The sequence below is a fragment of the Arvicola amphibius genome, chromosome 11 (assembly GCF_903992535.2).
Source record: "Arvicola amphibius chromosome 11, mArvAmp1.2, whole genome shotgun sequence".
Taxonomy (NCBI): domain Eukaryota; kingdom Metazoa; phylum Chordata; class Mammalia; order Rodentia; family Cricetidae; genus Arvicola; species Arvicola amphibius.
This window is the reverse complement of record NC_052057.2, coordinates 26,997,714-27,019,130: the sequence shown is the minus strand read 5'-3', so window position 1 is coordinate 27,019,130 and position 21,417 is coordinate 26,997,714. Positions and strand designations below refer to the sequence as shown.

Sequence of the window (21,417 nt, the reverse complement as noted above, 5' to 3'; positions counted from 1 at the left end):
CCCCCAAGCAGGGCTCAAGCGGCCATTCTCACAGACCTTCTGGCAGTCTCGCGGATCGATGCTCTAACGCCCGCCGCGTGCTTCCGCCCCTCTCGCCGCCGCCACCGAAGCAGGCAGCGCTCCACGGTGACACATTTGCATCCCTGCTTCGGTGTCGACCGCCTTGGCCAGACGTCCTCACAGACCACGCGCTCGCACACACCCAGGAGCCAACCCGGGATTCCCTCCCTTGGATCCTCCCATTGCCGAGGGCAGGAGGAGGCGCCGGCTCCCGGAACGCCTCTTTAATAAATTCCCGCGACATCCGCCGTCCCACATTCTCCACCCCGTGGCCGAGCCAGTGTCTCGTTCCGTGTCTCTCTCTGATTCCAGCGGGTCCATTCCCGGCAGGAGCCGACTACGCCCGGGCGGTGCGCGCGGATCCCCCCCCCCCGGCCACCGCATGGTAGCGTCCGCCCCGCCGCCGCTCGCCGGCTGCTCCTCGGCTCTCCGCCCGCGCGCCCCAGTGAGCCGTCGCCGCCGTCGCAGTGGCAGCGTCTCCCTCCCGGCTGTCCGCTCGCCCGGTCCGCGCCGAGGCACGAGGAGGAAGGAGCCCCGCAGCGATCCCGGTCCCGCCCGCGCCCTCCGCACCCGCTCGGCCCGGCTCGTCAGCGCGGCGGAGGAGGCGGCGGCGCCCGGCATGTATCAGAGCCCGCGGCGGCTCTGCTCGGCCCTGCTGCTCAGGGACGCCCCCGGCCTGCGCCGCTCGCTCGCGCCCGGCCCGCGTCGCACGCTCGCCCCGCCGGTGCTCGGACCCCGGCCCGCGTCCCCGCGACTGCAGGCGGCGGCCTTGGGCGCCGCTAGGTCGCGTCCCCGGACAGGTGAGTGAGAGCGCCGAATGAATGGGCGGCCCCGGGTACCGGTCCCCCGCGCCTGGCCGCGGCGGGGAGAAAGCGGGGCGGTGCTCAGGGTGCCGGCTTCGGTATTTGTGTCTCATCTACCTGAAGCCCCGGAGGCCACAGTCACCGCCAGATGCTCGCATCTTTTGCTTCGTTTTACCCCCGGATGCAGGGCAGTTACGCTTCGGTTGCCCAGACTGCTTGTGAGCATCTTTATGAGGGGGAGAAAAAAAAACCTGAAAATGATGCTCGATCGTGGGTTTGCAGGGCCTACGGGTTCCGAATCTTCTTAAGCCGCGTTAGTACCAGCACGTGTTGACTCTTTACGGTTTTCTTTTTTTGGCGGGGGGTGGGGTGGGTTGGGGGCTTCCACTCTTAAATCCCTGAGTGAAGAAATTGTAAATCAGCCTTACACCAAGCACCAGTCCTTGTTTTGTGAGTCTTCTTTCTGCTTAAGGGCAGATTGCTAAAGCCACAAACTACATACAAATTAAGTATGGTTTTTAAATTAATAGTTTCTCTCTCAAATCAAAGCAATTATTTCATGTAGTCTCTCCTTCAAAACTAGCAATTGCTCCATAATAACTTTTCTAGAAAGTGTAATTTGGTTGTTACCTCAAATTAGGTTATTGCCGTCTAACACATCTGTATGACCACCCTAATTTTACTAGGGTACATCTTGGTGGAGTTTTGGATTAGTTAAAGGACAGATTGCACACTAGAAAGTATAGGTTCATTGAAGCTTTATTTTTACAAGACAGGTTCTCGACATGAGACTGTGACTGGCCTTCCTTGAACTGAATTGTGTAGACCACAGGCTGGGCTCGAACCTCTGGGAACAGAGGAGGGCCGCCACCACCACCCAGTCGGTTGAAGCCACAACCTTAAACCATAATCACATTATTGGCAGACATTTTGAGTGCCTTTTTTTAAAATTAAGGTGTTAAATGGGTGTGGTGGTGCACACCTGTAATCCCAGCACTCTGGAGGCAAAAACAGGAGGATCAAGATTTGGAGTCCCCTCCCACGCTGATACAAAAGTAAAAATTAGAATGTTAAACTGCTTTAGAGATGGTGAACTTTTGAGAATCCAGAGCCGTGCCCCCCACCTCCAGGTCTGTAGAAATTTGGCACATTATGAACTAACTGGGATGCGTATCACCAGTAACTGGATGTGGTTGTTTTCCTGTTGGTTGTTTTCAAGAGGAACATTGTTAGGTTTGAGGGTGGGAAAGTTGTCTGGTACCAGCTCATTTTAAATCCCGCCCCTCCCCTTCAGAAACGTCATTAAAGACATCTGAAAACAGGTAGTTTGTGATACAGATGCAGAAGAACCTGTGATTTTGGAAACAAGGTATTTGCAGTGTGAGGCTTCACAGGATGGCTTATGCAGTCCCGAGGCCGGTGAATCTCTTGAGCTGAGGACAGCCTGGTCTACAGAGTTTCAGGACAGCCAGGGCCACACTGAGAAATCCTGAGGCTGGCAGGGTTGGGGAAGGGGAGGAGAAACCCCTTGGTTTTATGAGTTTTTATTTATAGGGTAGGGAAGTGATAGGCTTTGCTAAAGCCTAAATTCCGACTCTGGCAACAAAGAAGGAACTTGTGGGATTGTTGGGTACTTAAACTATTTTAGACAGACAATACAGGAGGTGGGCAGCTTTCCTGTTTCTTGTAGTTCTCCCTTTAGCTGTTAGGGGGAGACGTTGAGTTATTGCTCCTTCAGTCAAGATCTTTGCACACTATCCCCGCCACAGGTGCTTTAATACAGAAGATTCTGTAATGTAGAACATTGAAGATTCTAGGCTTTAGGCTATTCAAAAAAGCCTTATTTCCATATTAAGAGGTGAGATTTGGGGCCAAGGAGAAATGGTTCAGATGGTAAAGATGCTTGCTACCAAGTTTGAAGACCTAAGTTCAATTCCAGGGACCCCCGTGGTGGAAGAAGAGGACTAACTCCTCCAAGGTGTCCTCTGGCATCTGCATGTGCCTGCACACATATACAACAATGAGTAATTTTCAGACCGGTGGGATTTAGGCAGATTTGGTGAGGTTTTTTTGTTTTTTGTTTTTTTTTCTTCGAGACAAGGTCTTAATGTATATAGCCTTTACTGTCCTGGAACTCTGCGCGCGTTCAAGTCTTGGTGCTGCTTGGCTAGGAGCAGTTTTTTAATTCAAGGCTAGCCTGGGCTGTCAGTAATGAGTTCCAGAACTGTGTGTGCTTCTTACTTCTCCTTGAGGGGGAGGGGGTTCCCACAAAGGTTTGGTTTGGTTTGGTTTTGGTTTTGGTTTTGGTTTTTTGAGACAGGATTTCTCTGTGACTTTGGAGCCTCTCCTGGAACTAGCTCTTGTAGACCAAGTGCTGGGAGGCAGAAGCAGGCGGATCTGAGTTTACTGGAGCTAGTTCCAGAACAACCAGAGAAACCCTGTCTCAAAAAACAAGCAAACAAAGAAAATTGAATGGTTGTACCCAGGTTCCATATTATTGAAGAGAAATAGAACCCCAAATTCCTTTATTTCTTCTTGCTTACTTTTTAAATAATTTAAATCTTCGTGGTTTTTTTTCTTTTCTTTTCTTTTCTTTTTTTTTTTTTTTTTTTTTTTTTTTTTTTATGCCACACGTGTGGGAGTTACTGAGGAGACCAGAAGAGGGCCTCATCCTGGAGCTGGAGCGGTTCTGCGACCGCCTGATCTCAGAATCCTGTAAAAGCTGCAGGACTCTGACTGCTGAGCTGTGTCTAGCCCCTCCACCTTGGCTTTTCTTAGAGTTAGACCTAGACTCTTGCTCGTGTTAAGTAGTTTTTTTTTTCTTTTTGAGAAAGGGTCTCGTGTTGTCCAGGCTGATCTTAAACTTTCTTTGTGGCCACAGATAACCTCAATCTTCTGATTATTCCTTTACCTACAAAATGTAAGGATTATAGGCATGGGCCACTAGGCCAAGCAAGTTGTCCCTAAGTGCCCCAGACTTGTGCAGAAGGCCTTGATGGAGCTAAAAGCTACGCCACCTCTCCTGTGAGGAGCAGTAGCAAGTCTCCCAATACACTACATTCATGTCCCACTTGCATTCTGCCATTGGATGTACTTAGGGATGTACTTAGCCCCTTTGAGTTCCCACATAACTATATTGCATGGGCTAAAAGGGAACGTTGGGGGTTGATCTTAGCAGCCCTGTTGCTTTCCCTCAGCGAGGCAGCAGTTGCCACAGTTACTGTGCCGTAGTCACCTGTGGGCTTGGAAATGTTCTTCTGTCTCTCGTTGGTTCATGAGGAGTTGGCTGGGTCGGTGTTCTCCACCTCTGGAACACTTTTTTTTCATTAGTTCAGTTTTAGAGGTAAATACCAGCTCAGTTGACAAGGCAGCTTTATTTAGTAGGCCCCTTAGCTATGTGAGGAAGCTGTTTATGAGAAAGAAGGAACAGGAAAGCTTGTAATTTATCAAACTTCTACAGAATAAGTGCTTTTCTTGTGGAGAACTGAGGTGTAGCGTTTCCCTGTAGTGTTCAATGGTACGTTTAAATATAGGCCTGGACTAGGGGGCAGGGTGTGTTAATAATCAAAATCAATGCATGGACATTTGCAAATCCTTTGACCTTGCTGGCTGTGTCTTAATGCCAGATGTCATCTAGAAGAGATTAGCACATCAGCTGATAGCACTATATCTACAAACTGGAACAGCATGCCTACTGGTCCACCTGCTAATTCCAGCAGGACTGGAACAGTCATTGCTGCGGGATCTGTTGAGAGCTTTGAAGCCCTGGAAGAAGAGAGTGTCCACTGGAGATAGGGTGGTGGTGGGACAGGGAGAGCACTTCAGGATAGACACTTTTAGTGTCAAGTGCACAGTTACAGATTTTTCAAGACACCTAAAGAATTCTGTTCAGCAAATATCTCCTGTGCTTCCGTGGGGTTGGGGCCATTTTCTGAGCTTTACTATGCTTTTCCAAGGGACTCCTTTTTTTCCTCTAATCTTATTTTGTTTATGGGTATTCTGCTTGCATTTATGTCAGCGCACTATTCCGGTAGCTATGGAGCCAGTCCTGGAACTCACTCTGTAGAGCAGGTCAGCCTTGAACTCACAGAGATCCACCTGCCTCTGCCTCCCCAGTGCTGGGATTAAAGGTGTGCACCACCACCACCCAGTAGGTGCTTTATTCTTAAAAAGATTTTAGATTTTAAAAAGATTTTAGAAAGTGGGGGTGGGGGGAGCTGGAGAGATGGCTCAGCGGTTAAGAGCACTCAACTGCTCTTTCAGAGGTACTGTGTCAATTCCTAGCAACCACATGCTGGTTCACCACCATCTGTAAGATCTGGTGCCCTCTTCTGTCCTGCAGGCATACATGTAGACAGAACACAGTATACATAATAACTAAATTTGTTTACAAAAGGATTTTTTCTATGTGTGTGTGTTTATATTGCTACCTTGATCTAGAACCAGCAGGCCTAGTGAGTTATTTGTGGTGTGCCAGATAACGAATTTCCATTTTAAAAAATTAAAATTAGTTGTGTCTTACTGTTTGTGACATGTCTGAATAGCCTAGTGAAATTCACTTGTGTGGTTTAGACTGCCTTCCCACTCGATGTGTACTAAAGATTGGGTTCAAACCTCTTGTCATCCAGCTTAACCTCCCAGTGCTTCCAGCCAAGTGCTGCCATTCCAGAAGGCTCCGGGCATTCCTGCAGTGAAAATGTTTCTTCTTGTTAAGTGACAGAAAACTTGACTGGTTTTATTGTATAGATGTGAACTCTGGGGCTGGGGGAGTGGAGCAGGAGACAAATAAGACAGACAGACAAGAGAGACAAGTACTGTCAGGCCTGAAGCTAAATAGACCAGACCAGCCTTGAAAACTCCCAGAGCTTCACCTGCATCTGCCTCTCTAGTGCTAAGGTTAAATATGAGCAGCCATTCCCAGCTACAGTGTCATCTTAAAAGTTAAGACATTAAAAGTTGGCAAGCTTCCTGTGAAGAGCCACCAAACCTAGTAACTCTAAACCTTGTCCGTGTCTAAACCTTGCAGATGCAGTGTGAGATTCTACATATAATTGTAAAGTTTATGGACATTGAAATTTCATGTCCTTTTCACTTGTCGTGGTATACTGCCAGTTTTTTCTCAACTGCTTATCGCTGTAGAAGTGATTAGATAGATTATTAGCAGCACAGCGCCAGGGCACTCGCAGATCTGGACCGCAGTTGTGGACCCTGTTGTATAGAACTCAGCTATCCGCTTTCACAGCTGTGAAGGCAGGGCGTTCTTTAGAGCAGCTCCCCTATTAATGTTAGGGATGGGATGTCAGCAGAGTATGCCCCAGTGTTGTTAAAGGCTTTCTTTGGAGATATTTTCTAAGAAGGCCATCATGACTAAAGAGATGGCTCAGCCTTTTCTGGAACATGTGTTGGCTTTCTCGTCTGCTCTGCCTCTCTGCCTGCTGTTCTCGGATTGTGACACTGTGTCTAGGTGCGTGTATTTTTAGACACATTAGATTGAGAGTTGTGACCTTCACTGGATATCTCTGGAAATGCCACTCAGGTCACGACACGGCTTTGTACACCGTGTGCTGTACCAGTGTGTGTGTCTTAACGGCAGTGACGTCGACAAAGGGAGGAGGCGAAACTTGACCTCTGATGACTCCTGGCACCAAACATGGGCTGCTTTGTGTGCCTGTCCCTCCCTGCAGGAGCCAGCACTGTGGAAATGCTGACACTCCTAGTCCAAGGTGCTGCAGGTAACTTGCTCCAGGGCCCAGACTGCACTGTGACATCAGTAGCCACGTCTGGAATGGTGAGCGGTGGGCGTCAAGATTGCTGGGAAGCGTGGTGGGAACACAGGAGCAATCTGCACTTCTAACAGCCTGCTCTTTAAGCCCCAGGAGTGTATTTCATTAAACTAGAGAATAGCTAACATTAAAGCGATCACTCAGATGTGCAAGATACATGTATTCCGTCTTACAGAGCCAGAGCTGATTTATTTAAGCATAGTGCTAGAGACTGAACCCTGGGTCTTGCTCATCCTATGTAAGCAGTTTATCACTTCCCCCATACCATTCTTTTTAATTAAAACTTAATTTTTTATTTTGCCATACTGTATGTATGCTCTACTACTATACATCTCCAGTGCTATTAACATTCTCGAAGCACCATGCTGTGTGCTGCCCCTGCCCTTGTGACAGCTGTCCCATGTGGTACACACTTTAGCGCTTGGGTTGTTGAAGGAAAAATGGTTCAAATGTCCAAGGACAACTAAAGTTTAAAAAACCTGGTAGGATCCAGTCATTGGTGGTACATGCCTTTAATCCCAGCATTTGGGAGGCAGAGACAGATCTGACTTCGAGGCCAGCCTAGTCTACAAAAGCTAGTTTCAGGACAGACTCTAGAAACTACAGAGAAACCCTGTCTCGAAAAACAAAAACAAAAACAAACAAAAAATAAAAACAAATATGCAGTATAGTCAGCACCACAAGGAGGATATTTTTCATGAGCTTTCACTTACTTGTCCTGAAGTCTTCCACATTTATTCTGGAACCTAATCTCATAAGCCTAATGAAAAAAATAGCTACCAAATTAGCTTTTTCAACTTTTGAAGTAGTTCAGTACATGGCCAGCAGATGGCAGCATTGGGCTGCTGGTACTTGTCATTTATAGTGTTGTCTTTCATTGTTCCAGGTTTTCTTGGACCCAAGGTTGAGCTTCCATATCCCCCTAGGTGTGTGCCTAAGGCAATCCTGGATTTTGCTGACTCTTTTACCTTTTAGTCTTTTTAGTTAGGTCGTGCTGGAGACATTAACCTCAAACTGAGGAATATTATCTTCTGACTGGACAGCTGGGCACCAACAGTAGTTGCTGGATAACCAGAGCATGGTGTGAGGTGTCTTCTGGTGATTTGCTCTTAGGACTTAGGTAGAACCAGTCGTCAGTTTAGGTCTCGACTAATGAGGTTGCCCCCAGAGACCTAGTTAAGTTAGAAAGGAAAACGCTGTCTATTTTATTTAAATCACCATCCCGTCCCGCACAGCTGGGAGCTGTTAAGCTCAGTCACACACTTGCCTAGCAGATACAAAGTCCGGTGTACAATCTCTGTCTCTGAAGAGGAAGCACCAGATAAAGACATATATAGTCTTCTCACCAGGCAGTGGTAGTGCACACATTTTAACCCAGTACTTGGGAGGCAGAGACAGAGAGTACGTTCCACCAAACTCACCAAAGCTCTGTCTTGAAAAACAAAATATATATGTCTTGTTTATGCAGTGGTAGCGTGTTTGACTGGCTCTAGCTCTGTAACCCTGGCTGCCCTGGGACAGCATAAACCAGGTTGGCTTTGGGCTCAAGCGATCTTACCTCTGCCTCAAGTGCTAGGACCAAAGTCTGTACTAATTTATTTATTGGTTTTTCAAGACAAGGTTTTTCTGTAGTTTTGGAGCCTGTCCTGGAACTAGCTCTGTAGACAAGGCTGGCCTTGAACACAGAGATCCACCTCTGCCTGGGATTAAAGGCGTGCGCCACCTATGCCTGCCCCCAAAGTCTGTACTAACATGCCCGGTGGCAAACTTAATTACATCCCCTTATCAGGATAATCCCAGCACTTGGAGGTGGAGGCAGGAGTATTAGGGATTCGGGCCAAAGTCTCTTCAAAAACAAGCTTGAAGCCAACCTGGTCTACTAGAGACCCCAAGACTATTTCAAACAACAAAATTCCCTTTATTCTCTGTGTATTTTTGATTGTTTTGAGTAGCCCAAGTTGTCTTTGAACTCACCCAGGAATACAAAATGGGTTCACTGCTAGGAGTACCACATTGTTTGAGGAATAAGTAGATGGTGCAAAAAGACAAATCTTGAATTCCATCCACCCTGCACTACCACCCCAATAAAATGTAAAGAAAAGTTTAGGCAAAAATGGTTTAGAGCTGTCATTTTTTTATCTTCATAATCATCCTGAACTTTTAACGACGAAGCATGGGAAGTGTAATTAGATGGCAGTGTAAACTAAACTGCCTGTTGACAAACAGCAGTTAGGAAAACATCTGTAGAATTGGTTGCCGCCAGCTAGTTGAGAAATCCAGCCTTCAGTAGGAGAAAGGGCAGGATTTCTTCAAGTTCTTGTATGTGGTAGATCTCAGCCTTGCTTAGAGTACTGTGAAGAGCTTTAGACTCCCCGAAGCTAGTCCACACTCTTGGGTTGTATCAGAAATGCAAGGGCTAACAGCAGGGTGTATTTCTGAAGCTCCCAGTGATAGCCAGGCTGGGGGGGTCATTAGTCTGTGATTCTGGGTGATTCATTGTGGGTCAGATGCTTATTTGTTGCAAGGAATGTTACCCGTGGCAACGGCTCCTTAAAGTTAGGCTGGTTCTCCATCGCGCTAGTTGATGGGATTTTCCTTTCACAGTGAGCCAACCTAGGAGCTGAGGTGAGCTGTCAAACTTCCCTGTGGGTCATTTTTCTAGGGGGGTTTTGTTTTGTTTTTTTGAGACAGGGTTTCCCTGTGTAACAGTCCTATCTGTCCTGGAACTAGCTCTTGTAGACCAGGCTGGCCTCGAACTCACAGGGATTCGCCTGCCTCTGCTTCCCGAGTGCTGGGATTAAAGGTGTGCACCACCACCGCCCAGCCTGTTCATTTTTGACCATCAAAATTGTACCAAGAGATGGCGCCAGGAGAAATTAGCAGAGTACTTTTCAATTAAAATAAAAGCAATACCATCGACCTCCATGCTGGCCCTTCGCATTCTGTGGGGTGTAAACTCAATAGTAGAGCACTGGCCTAGCAGTTTCTGCGCCAACCAATAAACAGCACAGTCTGTATTCCATGACGGCCTGTGACATCCTCACTCTGTTCAGATGCCTTTAATCTTGGAGTGTACTTGAGTTTTCTCTTGAATACATGCTTGTCATTCATCATGCCAACCTGCTTTCCACTTTTTAAAATAATAACCGACTATTTTCAGAACAGCTATACCATTTTAAACTTGCACCAGATAATAAACTGTCCATAGGTGCTTGGCCCCATTTAGCCTTTTATGGTATATGCTTTTGAGTGCTGTGTGGTATAAGAACTTTCTTTAACTTAACAGGATTTTCTCCTGCACTTTTCTTAGAAGTATAATATTTAGCACAACAGGTGGCTTATACTGTACAGCAGCACTGGGAGACCAGTTCTAGCAGGTGTGGGCTCCAGTGTGATACAGTGTGATTATACTGGGGGATAGATAGAACCCAGGGCTTTGGACATGCATGCTAGATACTCTACCACTGAGCCATATACCAAACTTCGATTGATTTTTATTGAAATAGGATCTCACTAAATTGCCTAGGCTGGCCTTGAACTTACTTTAGGCTATGCAGATACAGAGCTCACTGTCCGCCTGACTCAGGCCTTTGTTGGCTTTACTTTCTTGTTTACTTTTAAATTTTTATTTATGTGTGTGTATGTATGAGTGTATGTTACCTGGCGAGGCGACTAGGACTGAACCTTCTTTCCAGCCTCAGTTACTTGATTGCTTTTATGTTATTTTCAAGATTGATTTATTTTGCTGACCTGTAATGGCATGTGCCTTTAATCTCAGCACTTGGGAGGCAGAGGCAGGCACATCTCTGAATTTGAGGCTAGCCTGGCCTACAGAGTGAGTTTTAGGACAGTCTTCAAAGCTACAGAGAAACCTGTCACAAAACCAGAGAGAGAAAGAGAGAGACAGACAGACAGACTGACTGACTGACTGACTGACTGACAGACTTATTTTATTCTATGTATATGGGTGTTTTGCCTGTATGTTGGATGTGTACCACATGCATGCCTGCTGCCCATGGAGGTGAGCAGGGGGTGTCAGATTCCCCTGGAACTGGAATCACTGTTGTGAACCACCATATGGGTGCTGGGAACTGAACTCAGGTCCTTTACAAGAGCAACAAATCCTAACTGAAGAGCCATGTCCCCAACGCTACACACCACACACCCCAGGTTGGTTGGATTTGAGAATGACATTAGGCACCAAGATAGGGCGCGCCAGCGTGCTATATGCCATTGTGTCCTAGCACTCAGGAGTGCATGTTTGCGTGCGCGCGCGCGCGCACACACACACACACACACACACACATCCATGTCTGGACATGTGCATCATAAGACGGGAAGCATGTCTGCCTGCTGCTGTCACTGTCTCGGCACTACAGTGTCTCTCTAGAGTGTCCTCTCCCAGGGACCCCCGCTTCCACCCACCTACCCATTGTTTATTGTTGATAAGCCAGCAATTTCTGGATTGTTAGGTCCTGCCCTTTGAGAACGGACTTTACCAAGTAGAGCATAGTGTGTGGCTAGTTTAATCCCTGTACTTTGCTGTTGAATCATTGCTTTCCAAAGATATATAGATCACAACATCCACAGTCAGATTCCTCTGTTGAGGCACTCCTGACCTCTCCAACCTCCAGTTAATATTTAGGTTTACATGTATCAGATTCGTCCTTTATGGCTGCTCCTGTAGATGTATAACTTTCTTGGGTCCCTTCCTTCTTTTTTCTTTTAGAGACAGTGTTTCTCTGTGTAGTCTGTCTTGGTTCCTTTTTTATAACCATGATAGAACACCATGACCAAAGCACCTTATGAAAAAAAAAAGTGTTTAACTGGGTTTACAGTTTCAAAGGGCTAGAATTCATGGTCATGGAGTGAAGGCATGGTGGCAGAACAGCTGAGAATTCAAAACCTCAAGCAAAGGCAGACAGGGCACACTGGGATTTTTTCCCCCCCAAACATCAAAGCCCTGCCCCCGCAATGATAACCTCTTCCACACAAGGCTATACTTCATTTCTAGCAACTGGGAAGCTAGTATTCAAAAAGCTTCGTTCCATTCTCATCCAGAGCACAAACCATGTGCGCACCATTCTCCAGAGTTCCCTGTGCAGCCCCCACTCCTGCAGACTCTGGCTTCCTTTCCTTTCCTGTGGTCCCCAGGGGAATGCAGTCTAACGGGTAGGGCCTGGCCTCTTCCACTGAGAGATGCCTATGAGAGTCATTCCTCCTAGGGTCAGCTCATGTTCTCTCTACCCAATGTTATGCATTCTACCCTTGTTTAACTGTTCACATACTGAAGGGCATCATGGTTGCTAACAGTATTTTCAAATGGACGTTAGTTTTAATTAAGTAAATAATACCTAGAGGTATGAACTGGCTGTATAGTAAGCCTATATTTAATTTACATATATGTAAGCCCCATCAAGGTGCTTTTCAGAATAGTTAGCAACACATAGAAATAATATAATTCATAATGAACATCAGAATAACTGGGTTTTTTGGGGGGGGGTGTGGGGAGTTTCAAGACAGGGATTCTCTGTAGCTTTGGAGCCTGTCCTGGAACTAGCTCTTGTAGACCAGGCTGGCCTCGAATTCACGGAGATCTGCCTGCCTCTGCCTCCCAAGTGCTAGGATTAAAGGCGTGCGCCACCATTGCCCAACTAGAGTAACTGGTTTTCATACTTTGTAGTGTCCTGGAAAAGAATGGGGTTTGAGAAGCCTCAGCTGTCGTCCAAAAGCCAGCAATAATACACTTTAGTATTCTCTCACCCCACTCAGACATTCTCAAAACCAAATACTACTTGGATATTTCTCTCCTTTTTAGGAAAATTTTCAAAATAACTTCTCTTATGCTCTCCCTCCTCTCCTCACACTGCCACCACAAATAAGACGTTGTCACCTGAGGTCCCCGTGTTGCCTGGCCCAGCTCTGCCTCCGTTCTGCTTCAGTTGTCAGCGCTGGGCGCTGGGTCTGTGCTAACGTTTGTAAGAATCATTTTCTCCCTGGTTTTCTCCTGGACCTGCCTCCATAGATTTTCAGCTTTCACAACCCCCCCCCCCCCCCCAGCTCAGTCCATTCACGTACTTCCCCCACCCGTAGTCCTGGGGCTGGAGTACAGGGCCTTGCACACGCACAACAGTCTTTTCCCAAGGGGCGGTTCTCCGTGCCAGGCCAGCCAGCTTTCCACAGCTGACCTGTACCCTCAGACCTTTTCAGTTTTTATCATGAGACAGGCTCTCGCTGAGTTAAGTAAGCTGACTTTCAACTCACTTTGTTCAACTACAGCCAGGCAAACCTAAAATTCTGAATCCTCCTACTCAACTTCCCAAGTAACTGGGATTGCATGCCTGTACACACGGCTGTGTGTATGTGTACCACTGTCTTTCTCCTTCCCCCATGTCAGGCTATCTGCCCATAAAGCTCCACAATGTGGTGGGGCTTTCGGTTGTTGCTGCTGTTTTTGAGGTAGCCTCACTGTGTAACCCTGGCTGTTCTGGAAATAAACTGCATAAACCAAAGTAGTAAACCCAGAAATATGTCTGCTTCTGCCCCCTCCTGAGTGCTGGGCTTAAAAGAGTTACACAGTTAAGGAGACAAATGGGAGAAGCAAGCAAATCTGTGTAAGTTTGAGGCCAGCCTGTTCTACAGAGCTAGATCCAGGACAGCCAAGGCTACACAAAGAAACCCTGTCTCAAAGAAAGGGGAGAAGAGTTGCACACTCAACAATATAGTATATTTTTAATACTTAAGTTAGTGAGGTATTGTGGAAGAGTAACTCAAATAATTCAAATTCTTCAGGAAGTTCTTGACTCAGAAAAAGGACCTTTGAGAACCTGCAGGACCTACACCACTCTAGTAAGCTCACTCTAGTAAGCTACAGAGAAACCTTGTCTTGAAAAACAACAAAACAAAAAAGCATTTGCTGTTTACAGAGGGCCCAAGTTCAGGCCACGGCAGCTCACAAATCTGTAACAAGTTCCAAGGGAGTCCAGTGCCCTCTTCTGGCCTCCTCGAGTACCTGCACACAGTAGTACATGCCCAAATAAATTAGAGAGGACAAAATATGGACTGTAGGAAAGAAATAGGATCTTCGGCTGCTTCGAGAAAACGAACTGCTCTGGTAATTCATTAAAGATCTGTTTGAGTCACACTCTGTTAAACGTGAAGTTAGGGGGCTGGAGGGCTGCCTGCGATAATGAGCTGCCTACTCTAAGTGTGAGGATCCAAGGTCAGGTCCCCGACACCCACATAGAAACCAAGCATGGTTGCCTTGTCCGTAATCCTCGTCATTCCCTGACCAGTCTGTCCCAAAAGTTAAGGTGAAGGGATGAAAGGTGAAGACATCTGACCTCTATCTAGCCTGCCCTGTTCACGTGTCTGCTTCCCCACCACACCCCATTTGTGTGATAGAATCCCCAGGTGGAAGCAACTGAAGAAGGGGTTTCTCTTGACCTACAGTTCCAGAGGGACAGAGCCCAACACGACAGGGAAAGCAAGGAAAGAGCTGGAAGCTGGCTGATCATTTCATCCACACACAGGAAACGGAATGGCAAGGGGGTCTAGGCTAAAACCACCTTCCCAAACAGCACCAGCAGCCTGGAACCAAGTGCTCAAATACATGCGCCTCTGAGGGACAAATCTGCATTTGGATCAACAGATACACACACACGTGCGTGCACACACGTACACACACACCCCACCCCACCCCAAATTGAAAACCTAGGCATTGGTGAGAACTCGTGTCTGTCCAGGCACTGCGCTCCCTGGGCCTGTGTTCTGTCTTTAGGGTCTAGGAAGCGCAGGCAGTCAGGGAAAGAAAGCTTAGATGGAAACCAGCTGAGCAGAACTCGGGCGTCTCCTCCTCCTCTGTTTCCCAGACTGCACCCTGAGTATTTTGAAGAGTACTTGTTCAGTGCTAATCACAGGAGTCTCCGAGAGACCAGCCCTGATGGACACTTAACATGGAACCAGGGCGGTCTGTACAGACACTGCAACCAGGGCTACAGCTTTCTGCATTTCACCCTTCAAAAACCAAACTGGGTCCAGGTGTGGTTTACACTTTTAATCCTAGCACGTGAGAGGCAGAAGCAGGTGGATCCCTGAGTTCGAGGCCAGCCTGGTCTACAAAGCAAGTTCCAGGACAGCTGGGGCTACACAAAGAAACACAGATTTAAAAAAAAAAGGGAAAAAAAACTTTGTTAGGAATGGGTGGGTATAAAGACAACTAGAAGAGAGAGGTCACTGAGGTTAAGTAAACAGGTTTATTAGTTTTGTTAAGGGATTGGTTAACACAATACTTGAATTATCTGTCCCGACGGGAAGCTGAAGACTAGGAACCCCAATATCCACAGTGTATGCTAACAGTTTTCTGTATGTCTGCTTCCTTCCCGCAGTGAGTTCCATGGGAAACAGCACGAGTAGACTCTATAGTGCTCTCTCCAAGACACTCAACAGCAGTGCAGCCGCTCAGCACCCAGAGTATTTGGTGTCAGCTGATCCAGAACATCTGGAACCCATTGATCCTAACGAACTAATGGAGGAATGCAGGGCTGTTTTGCACACTCGGCCACCCCGGTACCAGAGGTGTTTTGTGGACATAAGGACAGATTGCCTGCGTAGCTACCCTCCCATTAGAGTCATGCAGTGGAACATCCTTGCGCAAGGTATGCCTGGGGTTGCTGTGCCTGACTGCTGCGGCCTCCTTTCTGCTCCTGTGCATTCCCGATGTGCTATGTGAAGGGACGAAATGGGGGAGGGTGGAGGTGTATTTTCAGCATCGCAGGATAACCTCAGACCTTCTGTTGCTGAAACTTGGGTCCATAGCACTGACAGCATTTACAGGGGACAGACTGAACGGGTAGTATGGGCTGTGTAGAGCAGGAGTGAGACCAGCCTTGGCGGTCCACAAGGGCTTGTCATCCCAGCAGTCAGAAGGCTGAGGCGCGATGACTGCCACTTAAGCTGTGGAGTGACGCCTTGTCTCGAAACAGTAAAACCAGAGATACCATTTGGCCAACTCCTTAGCACTAAGTAAGTAACTCTAAAAGTATTTTTATTTGTTCTTGACAATTTCATACACATAACATGTACTTGTTCGTATCTACCCACTTCCACCCCACCAATCCTGGCGCCTGTACAATCATGTGCCCTTCATAAGGAGAAAAAGCTATTCGTTTGTCCCATTCATTCTGAATAGTATCTATTTATATCAGTTACCGTGGCTTGCTTTCTTTTTTTAATATTTATTTATACAACATTCTGTCTGTATGCCTGCAGGCCAGAAGAGGGCACCAGACCCCACTACAGATGGTTGTGAGCCACCATGTGGTTGCTAGGAATTGAACTCAGGACCTTTGGAAGAGGAGGCAATGCTCTTAACCTCTGAGCCATCTCTCCAGCTCCTACCTGGGCTTTCTTATAGGCAGTGTTAAAACTGGTGTTTATTTAAATTGACACACTTTTATATTCCCAGGACAACAAAGTTTCTCTAAACCCCAAGGCAAAGGTCTTAATCCTAGAATATAGTTATATGAAATAGTTTATATATATATATATATATATAAAGAAAAAAAAAAACCCTGCTGCCTATTTCCGCAGACGGTATGAGGTTATTTTGTCTGGGTGGGTTGACACAGCTTAGAACTGCCCAGCCTCAGGGCAGATGTAGACCGGCAGGCCCCTGCTCCTGAGCTTTATTGCGTTCATAGGTTTGTTCCTTTGCAAGACTGTCTCAGAATGTAGCCTTAGCTGGGCTGGCGCTCAATAACATAGCCCCCAATGGCCTCGAACTCATGGAAATCTGCCTTTCCGGTACTCACTATACCAGGCTCCCATTTTTTTTGAGGGTGCTGTTCTGTGGTAGCTGATGAATGCTTGGCTTTTCTTCTCAGCTCTTGGCGAAGGCAAAGACAACTTTGTACAGTGCCCCGTTGAAGCACTCAAGTGGGAAGAAAGGAAATGCCTTATTCTGGAGGAATTCTTGGTTTACCAACCAGATATATTGTGCCTCCAAGAAGTGGACCACTATTTTGACACCTTCCAACCATTCCTCGGTAGGCTGGGCTACCAAGGCACATTTTTCCCCAAGCCCTGGTCACCATGTCTTGATGTTGAACACAACAACGGGCCAGATGGCTGTGCTTTATTTTTCCTCCAAAACCGTTTCAAGCTCATCAATAGCACCAATATTAGGCTGACAGCCATGACCCTAAAAACCAATCAGGTTGCCATTGCACAGACCCTACAGTGCAAGAAATCCGGCAGAAAATTCTGTGTTGCTGTCACCCACTTAAAAGCACGCACTGGCTGGGAGCGGTTCCGATCAGCTCAGGGCTGTGACCTTCTCCAGAACCTGCAGGGCATCACACAGGGAGCCAAGATTCCCCTGATTGTCTGTGGGGACTTCAATGCGGAGCCCACTGAAGAGGTCTACAAACACTTCGCTTCCTCCAGCCTCAATCTCAACAGCGCCTACAAGCTGCTGAGCGCTGATGGACAGTCAGAGCCTCCATACACAACCTGGAAGATCCGGACCTCAGGGGAGTGTCGCCACACCCTGGACTACATCTGGTACTCCAGACACTCTCTGAGCGTCACCGCTGCTCTGGAACTACTCACGGAAGAACAGATTGGGCCCAGCCGGCTCCCGTCCTTTCAATACCCCTCAGACCACCTGTCGCTGGTGTGTGACTTCATCTTTAATGAGGAGCCTGAGGAACTCTTATCATTCTAATCATAAGAGTCTTAGCCAGGGATGTTTTGGGAAACTGAAACATAAGTTGCCTGAAAAAGGATACCCAGTTTCTGCCACTTCCTTCTCCATCGTTTCCAGCATGCCCTCGGGAAAGAATGTGTTCACAAACCTTTCCGATTAAAGCCTGCAGTGGAAAGGTGTTTGCACTCCAGTTCGGGCTTGTGTGTTAATTTTCATAACATTCTCCACTACTTACGGGCATTAAATTAGACTTCTAAGTTTTTTGGTTTTTGTTTTTTTAACTTGAGGGTGCTATAAAAACCTCAATTTGTAAGCCCCTCAGTAAAATGTAAAATGTAGGAAGTTTTCTAGAGAGTATTTCATTATTTATTTGTGGGAATTTAAAATGTCAGCATGGCAGTATTTATTTTTTATATCTTCATGTAAAATTAAGTAGATTATATAGCATTGTAGATGCAGGAATAGACATAATTTCCTTAAAACTTCCAATTGTTTTTATTTGGTGAGCTAACACGAACTATATTTAGCCCTGAAGGATTTGTGACAATTTTCAGATAATCTTTGCTGTTTGCTATGCCTCCAATTTACCATTGTGCTTCTTGAAGAAATGCCAGTTCATTTTCAATTAGTTTTCACCGTTTAGTCAGTTAAGTATTTGTACTTTCTGTTGTATGGCATTCGCATACATGCGAAGACTACTCCATGACTTCTTTTGGAACGTGCTTTTGACAAGTAGCTTTAGGAACAGTCCTGGAACAGTGACTAAGAATAATAGTGAGAATTCCTTCTGAGACGAACTCCAGAAAGCCCATTTGTGTGTATTGGAGACCAGCTTGGGCTCCAATATCAAGACCCTTTTTTATTTTTCTTATATATTTTTTTCTTTTTTGGTTTTCCAAGACAGGGTTTCTCTGTAGCTTTGGAGCCTGTCCTAGAACTAGCTCTTGTAGACCAGGCTGGCCTCAAACTCAGAGATCCACCTGCCTTCACCTCCCAAGTGCTGGGATTAAAGGCGTGCACCACCACCGCCTGGTGAAGACCCATTTCCCAAAAATCCCAGACAGCCAAAATGACAGGGCTCAAAATTTCTCAAAGAATATAAGAGCAGAAACGTTAATCCATAGTTCTCTTCCAATAACTGGTTGTTTTAATGTATGAGTTCTAAATATTTAAGATTAATAAACGAATTTATAACAGTGCTTTTAATCTTGGGTTTTTTTTTTTTTGTGTGTGGGTGTTTTGGTTTTTGTCCAAATGGAATCTGGGAGTCTGTATCTTAATAGTATGTGGTTCAAACACTATCCACTTCCACACTAAATTTTCATTTTAACACTTAACAGAAGTAGCTACACATTCAAGCTTTTGGAATCTTTGTCCTCAAATGGCTTACCCCTGCCTTCAACCTCCAGGTTCACAAATAAGTGATACAGCGGTCAGGTTATCTCCCCATTGTACTAGAGTGCTTCAGGTATTAGGAGGCACACTGATATTCACCAAGGCCTGACTTTGCTGTCTCTGAAGTTGATGATGTTATTGGTGATGTTGGTTATTGGGGACACAGTCAAAGTCACAACCACACAAGACTTGGAGTAACTGAATAATAGTTCAAGGCAGTTTTGAAGCTGGGAGTGGCTCTAGAGCACGTTCTAGGCTCCAGCCTGATCCAACAAGGTAGCGCCCTGGGAAAGTAGGGAAAGAATCAGGAGCTCATGAGCCTTCTCAACTACAAAGCAAGTTGAAGGCCAGCCTCGGATATCTGAAACCCTGTTTTCAAAGTCAAACTAAGTTGTTCAGCAGAGATCTGCATTGTGAGAGGCTCAGGCCCTACCCCCCTGTCTGGCCTATTTGCTTTCTACTCTCCCTTAGCTCCGCCTTTTTTTGAGACGCGTGCTTTGAAGCCCAGGCTGGCTTGTACCTGTGTAGCCCAAGGCGACCTCAAGTTCGCAGCAGTGCTCCTGCCTCGTCCCAGTGAAGTCATTTCATCTCTCCTGAACACTTCTGTTCCTTCTACCTTCCCTTCTCAAGGTGCCTCAGTATTTCCAGCCCTCAGCCTCAGGCAGAATAGAACTTTAAAAACCAGGTGGAAGAGGAGAGGCCATGGATAGAACGGCTTAATAAAAAGGTGTGCCTGGGACACTAGCAAAGAACCGGGCTTCGGTAAGTGGACAATTCAAGTAAGATGCCGTTGAATTTAAAGTAACCACAACGGTGTAATGAAATCCACATTTTACTTTGGCTCTTGGTCCACTTTAGCCCAGGTTGACCTCTACTCTAGCTTCCCAAAGTCTCAGCATTCCAGAGACTAAGGCAAGAGGATGACCTGACAGCCCGGACCTTATCAGACAGAGGTAAGGCATCCATACAGAAGGTAGGACCATTAGGACCTGGAGAATGACGTGAGTGGAATGTAGGAGACAGCCTACAGACCCTTGTAGACACTGGGGCCTATTAGTACTGCAGGGAACAGTTGATTCCAGCACTCAGGAAGAACTGGTGTGGCATCGAATATGTTCTAGAGTCAAGTTGTAGTCTAGACCAAAAAACATGTCAGCCTTAGTTATATGAAGAACGGCTGTTACAATGAAATCATCTTAGTAAACATTCAATAGTGTCAGCTTGTACATCAGACTTATGATTCCTACAACTGATAAGCCCTACAGAGATAAACCTTAGTATCCCCCCCCCAAAAAAAAACCACTAAGGCACGAGGAGATGGGGACAAATGGACAGAAGGCTCCTGGGTTAAGAGCATTTGCTGCTATTGCAGAGGACTCAGGTTTGATTCCCAGAAGCTACATGACAGCTCAGCTGTAACTCCAGCCAGGGGTTCCAACTCCTCTTCGGGTCTGCACAGGCACTGAATGCATTTGGTTGGATACATACATACGTGCAGGTACATAAAAATACATCAAAAAGCCCCAATGTATCGGGGCTGTTGAGATGGCTCACTAAACAGGTAAAGGTGCTTACGACAAAACCTCATGACTTGACCCACATGATGGAAGGAGTAACTGATTTCTAAAGGTTGTCCTGTGATCTTTCAAATTATGCTTGATGTGGAAACTGGGCTATTGGTGAACTTGAGAGAGCACTGCGGGCTCCCCATTCAAAAATAAATGGTCTAAAGGAGAAATACTGAATGACCAGCTGTTAACTACTGGACCAAGGGTGTGGGAAGGGAAAGCGATGCTTATGCACAACAGAGATACCTCCTTCCTGAATCTGACGTTTGCGGAAGTGAGATTCTCTTGTAGCCAAGGGTTCGGCCAAGGGGTCTCTGTAAATACTTTTGGTTATCTGCAGAGAACGGTGGTGACTGAAGTTTGGATCTAAGGATAAGCACAGGCTGCCCATCGTACCGCAAAGACTGGAGACTGGAAGATACAAAGGCACCAAGCCATGGTTTCTGTGGCATTTCTCCAAAAGCACTGAACACAAAAGTCTAACTCATACTGAATTAGAACTCAGAAGCTGTAGTTACATTTGCAAGTTTAGGTCTTAGATGCGTATCTGAAACTCTCTGTTGCTTTTAGAATGAAGTTCAAACCAACTAATAAAACATGTAAGAAATTATTACAACTGTTAAGACTCTTAGCAAAGGTAATCAAAATCTGTGTATGCTCTGTGTAGCTCAGGACTTGGGTCCAGTCACATACAGCCTTTTGAAAAATGAGTTTTATAGATTTGACCAAAAGTTAACTGCAGTCTTGATTCCAAAAGATAGAATATTTAGATGTTTTAAGAAGTAGATTTTGAGGTTAATTCTCAATGGGGGTAAAAAAAATCAACCTAGACTCGTATTTTTAGAAAGCCCCATTAGGTAAGCTTGTGGATTAGAAAAGGGAGACTGCCAGGAGAGAGGGCTCAGCAGTTAAGAGAGCTGCCGCTCTTCCAGGTTAAAGCCCGGAGGGCAGCTCAAAGCCATCTCTAACGCCAGCTGCACTGGACACCCTCTTCTGGTCTCCTGGGGCATCAGGACAGCGTTAAGTGTGCACAGCCATACATGCAGAAAACACCCATACACATCAATCCTTTAAATCGGTTTAGTTTAAAAAAAAAAAAA

The 21,417-nt window shown here is 46.3% G+C and overlaps 1 protein-coding gene across 1 annotated transcript; it reads left to right on the top strand.

The window, feature by feature from the left end:
• Positions 1-317: 317 nt before the first annotated feature.
• Positions 318-18,560, top strand: Noct (nocturnin). Its single transcript, XM_038347029.1, has 3 exons — positions 318-860; positions 15,034-15,303; positions 16,531-18,560. The coding sequence occupies exons 1-3, from the start codon at positions 443-445 to the stop codon at positions 17,370-17,372; spliced, it is 1,530 nt and encodes a 509-aa protein (XP_038202957.1). The 5' UTR covers positions 318-442; the 3' UTR covers positions 17,373-18,560.
• The last annotated feature ends 2,857 nt before the right edge of the window (positions 18,561-21,417 follow it).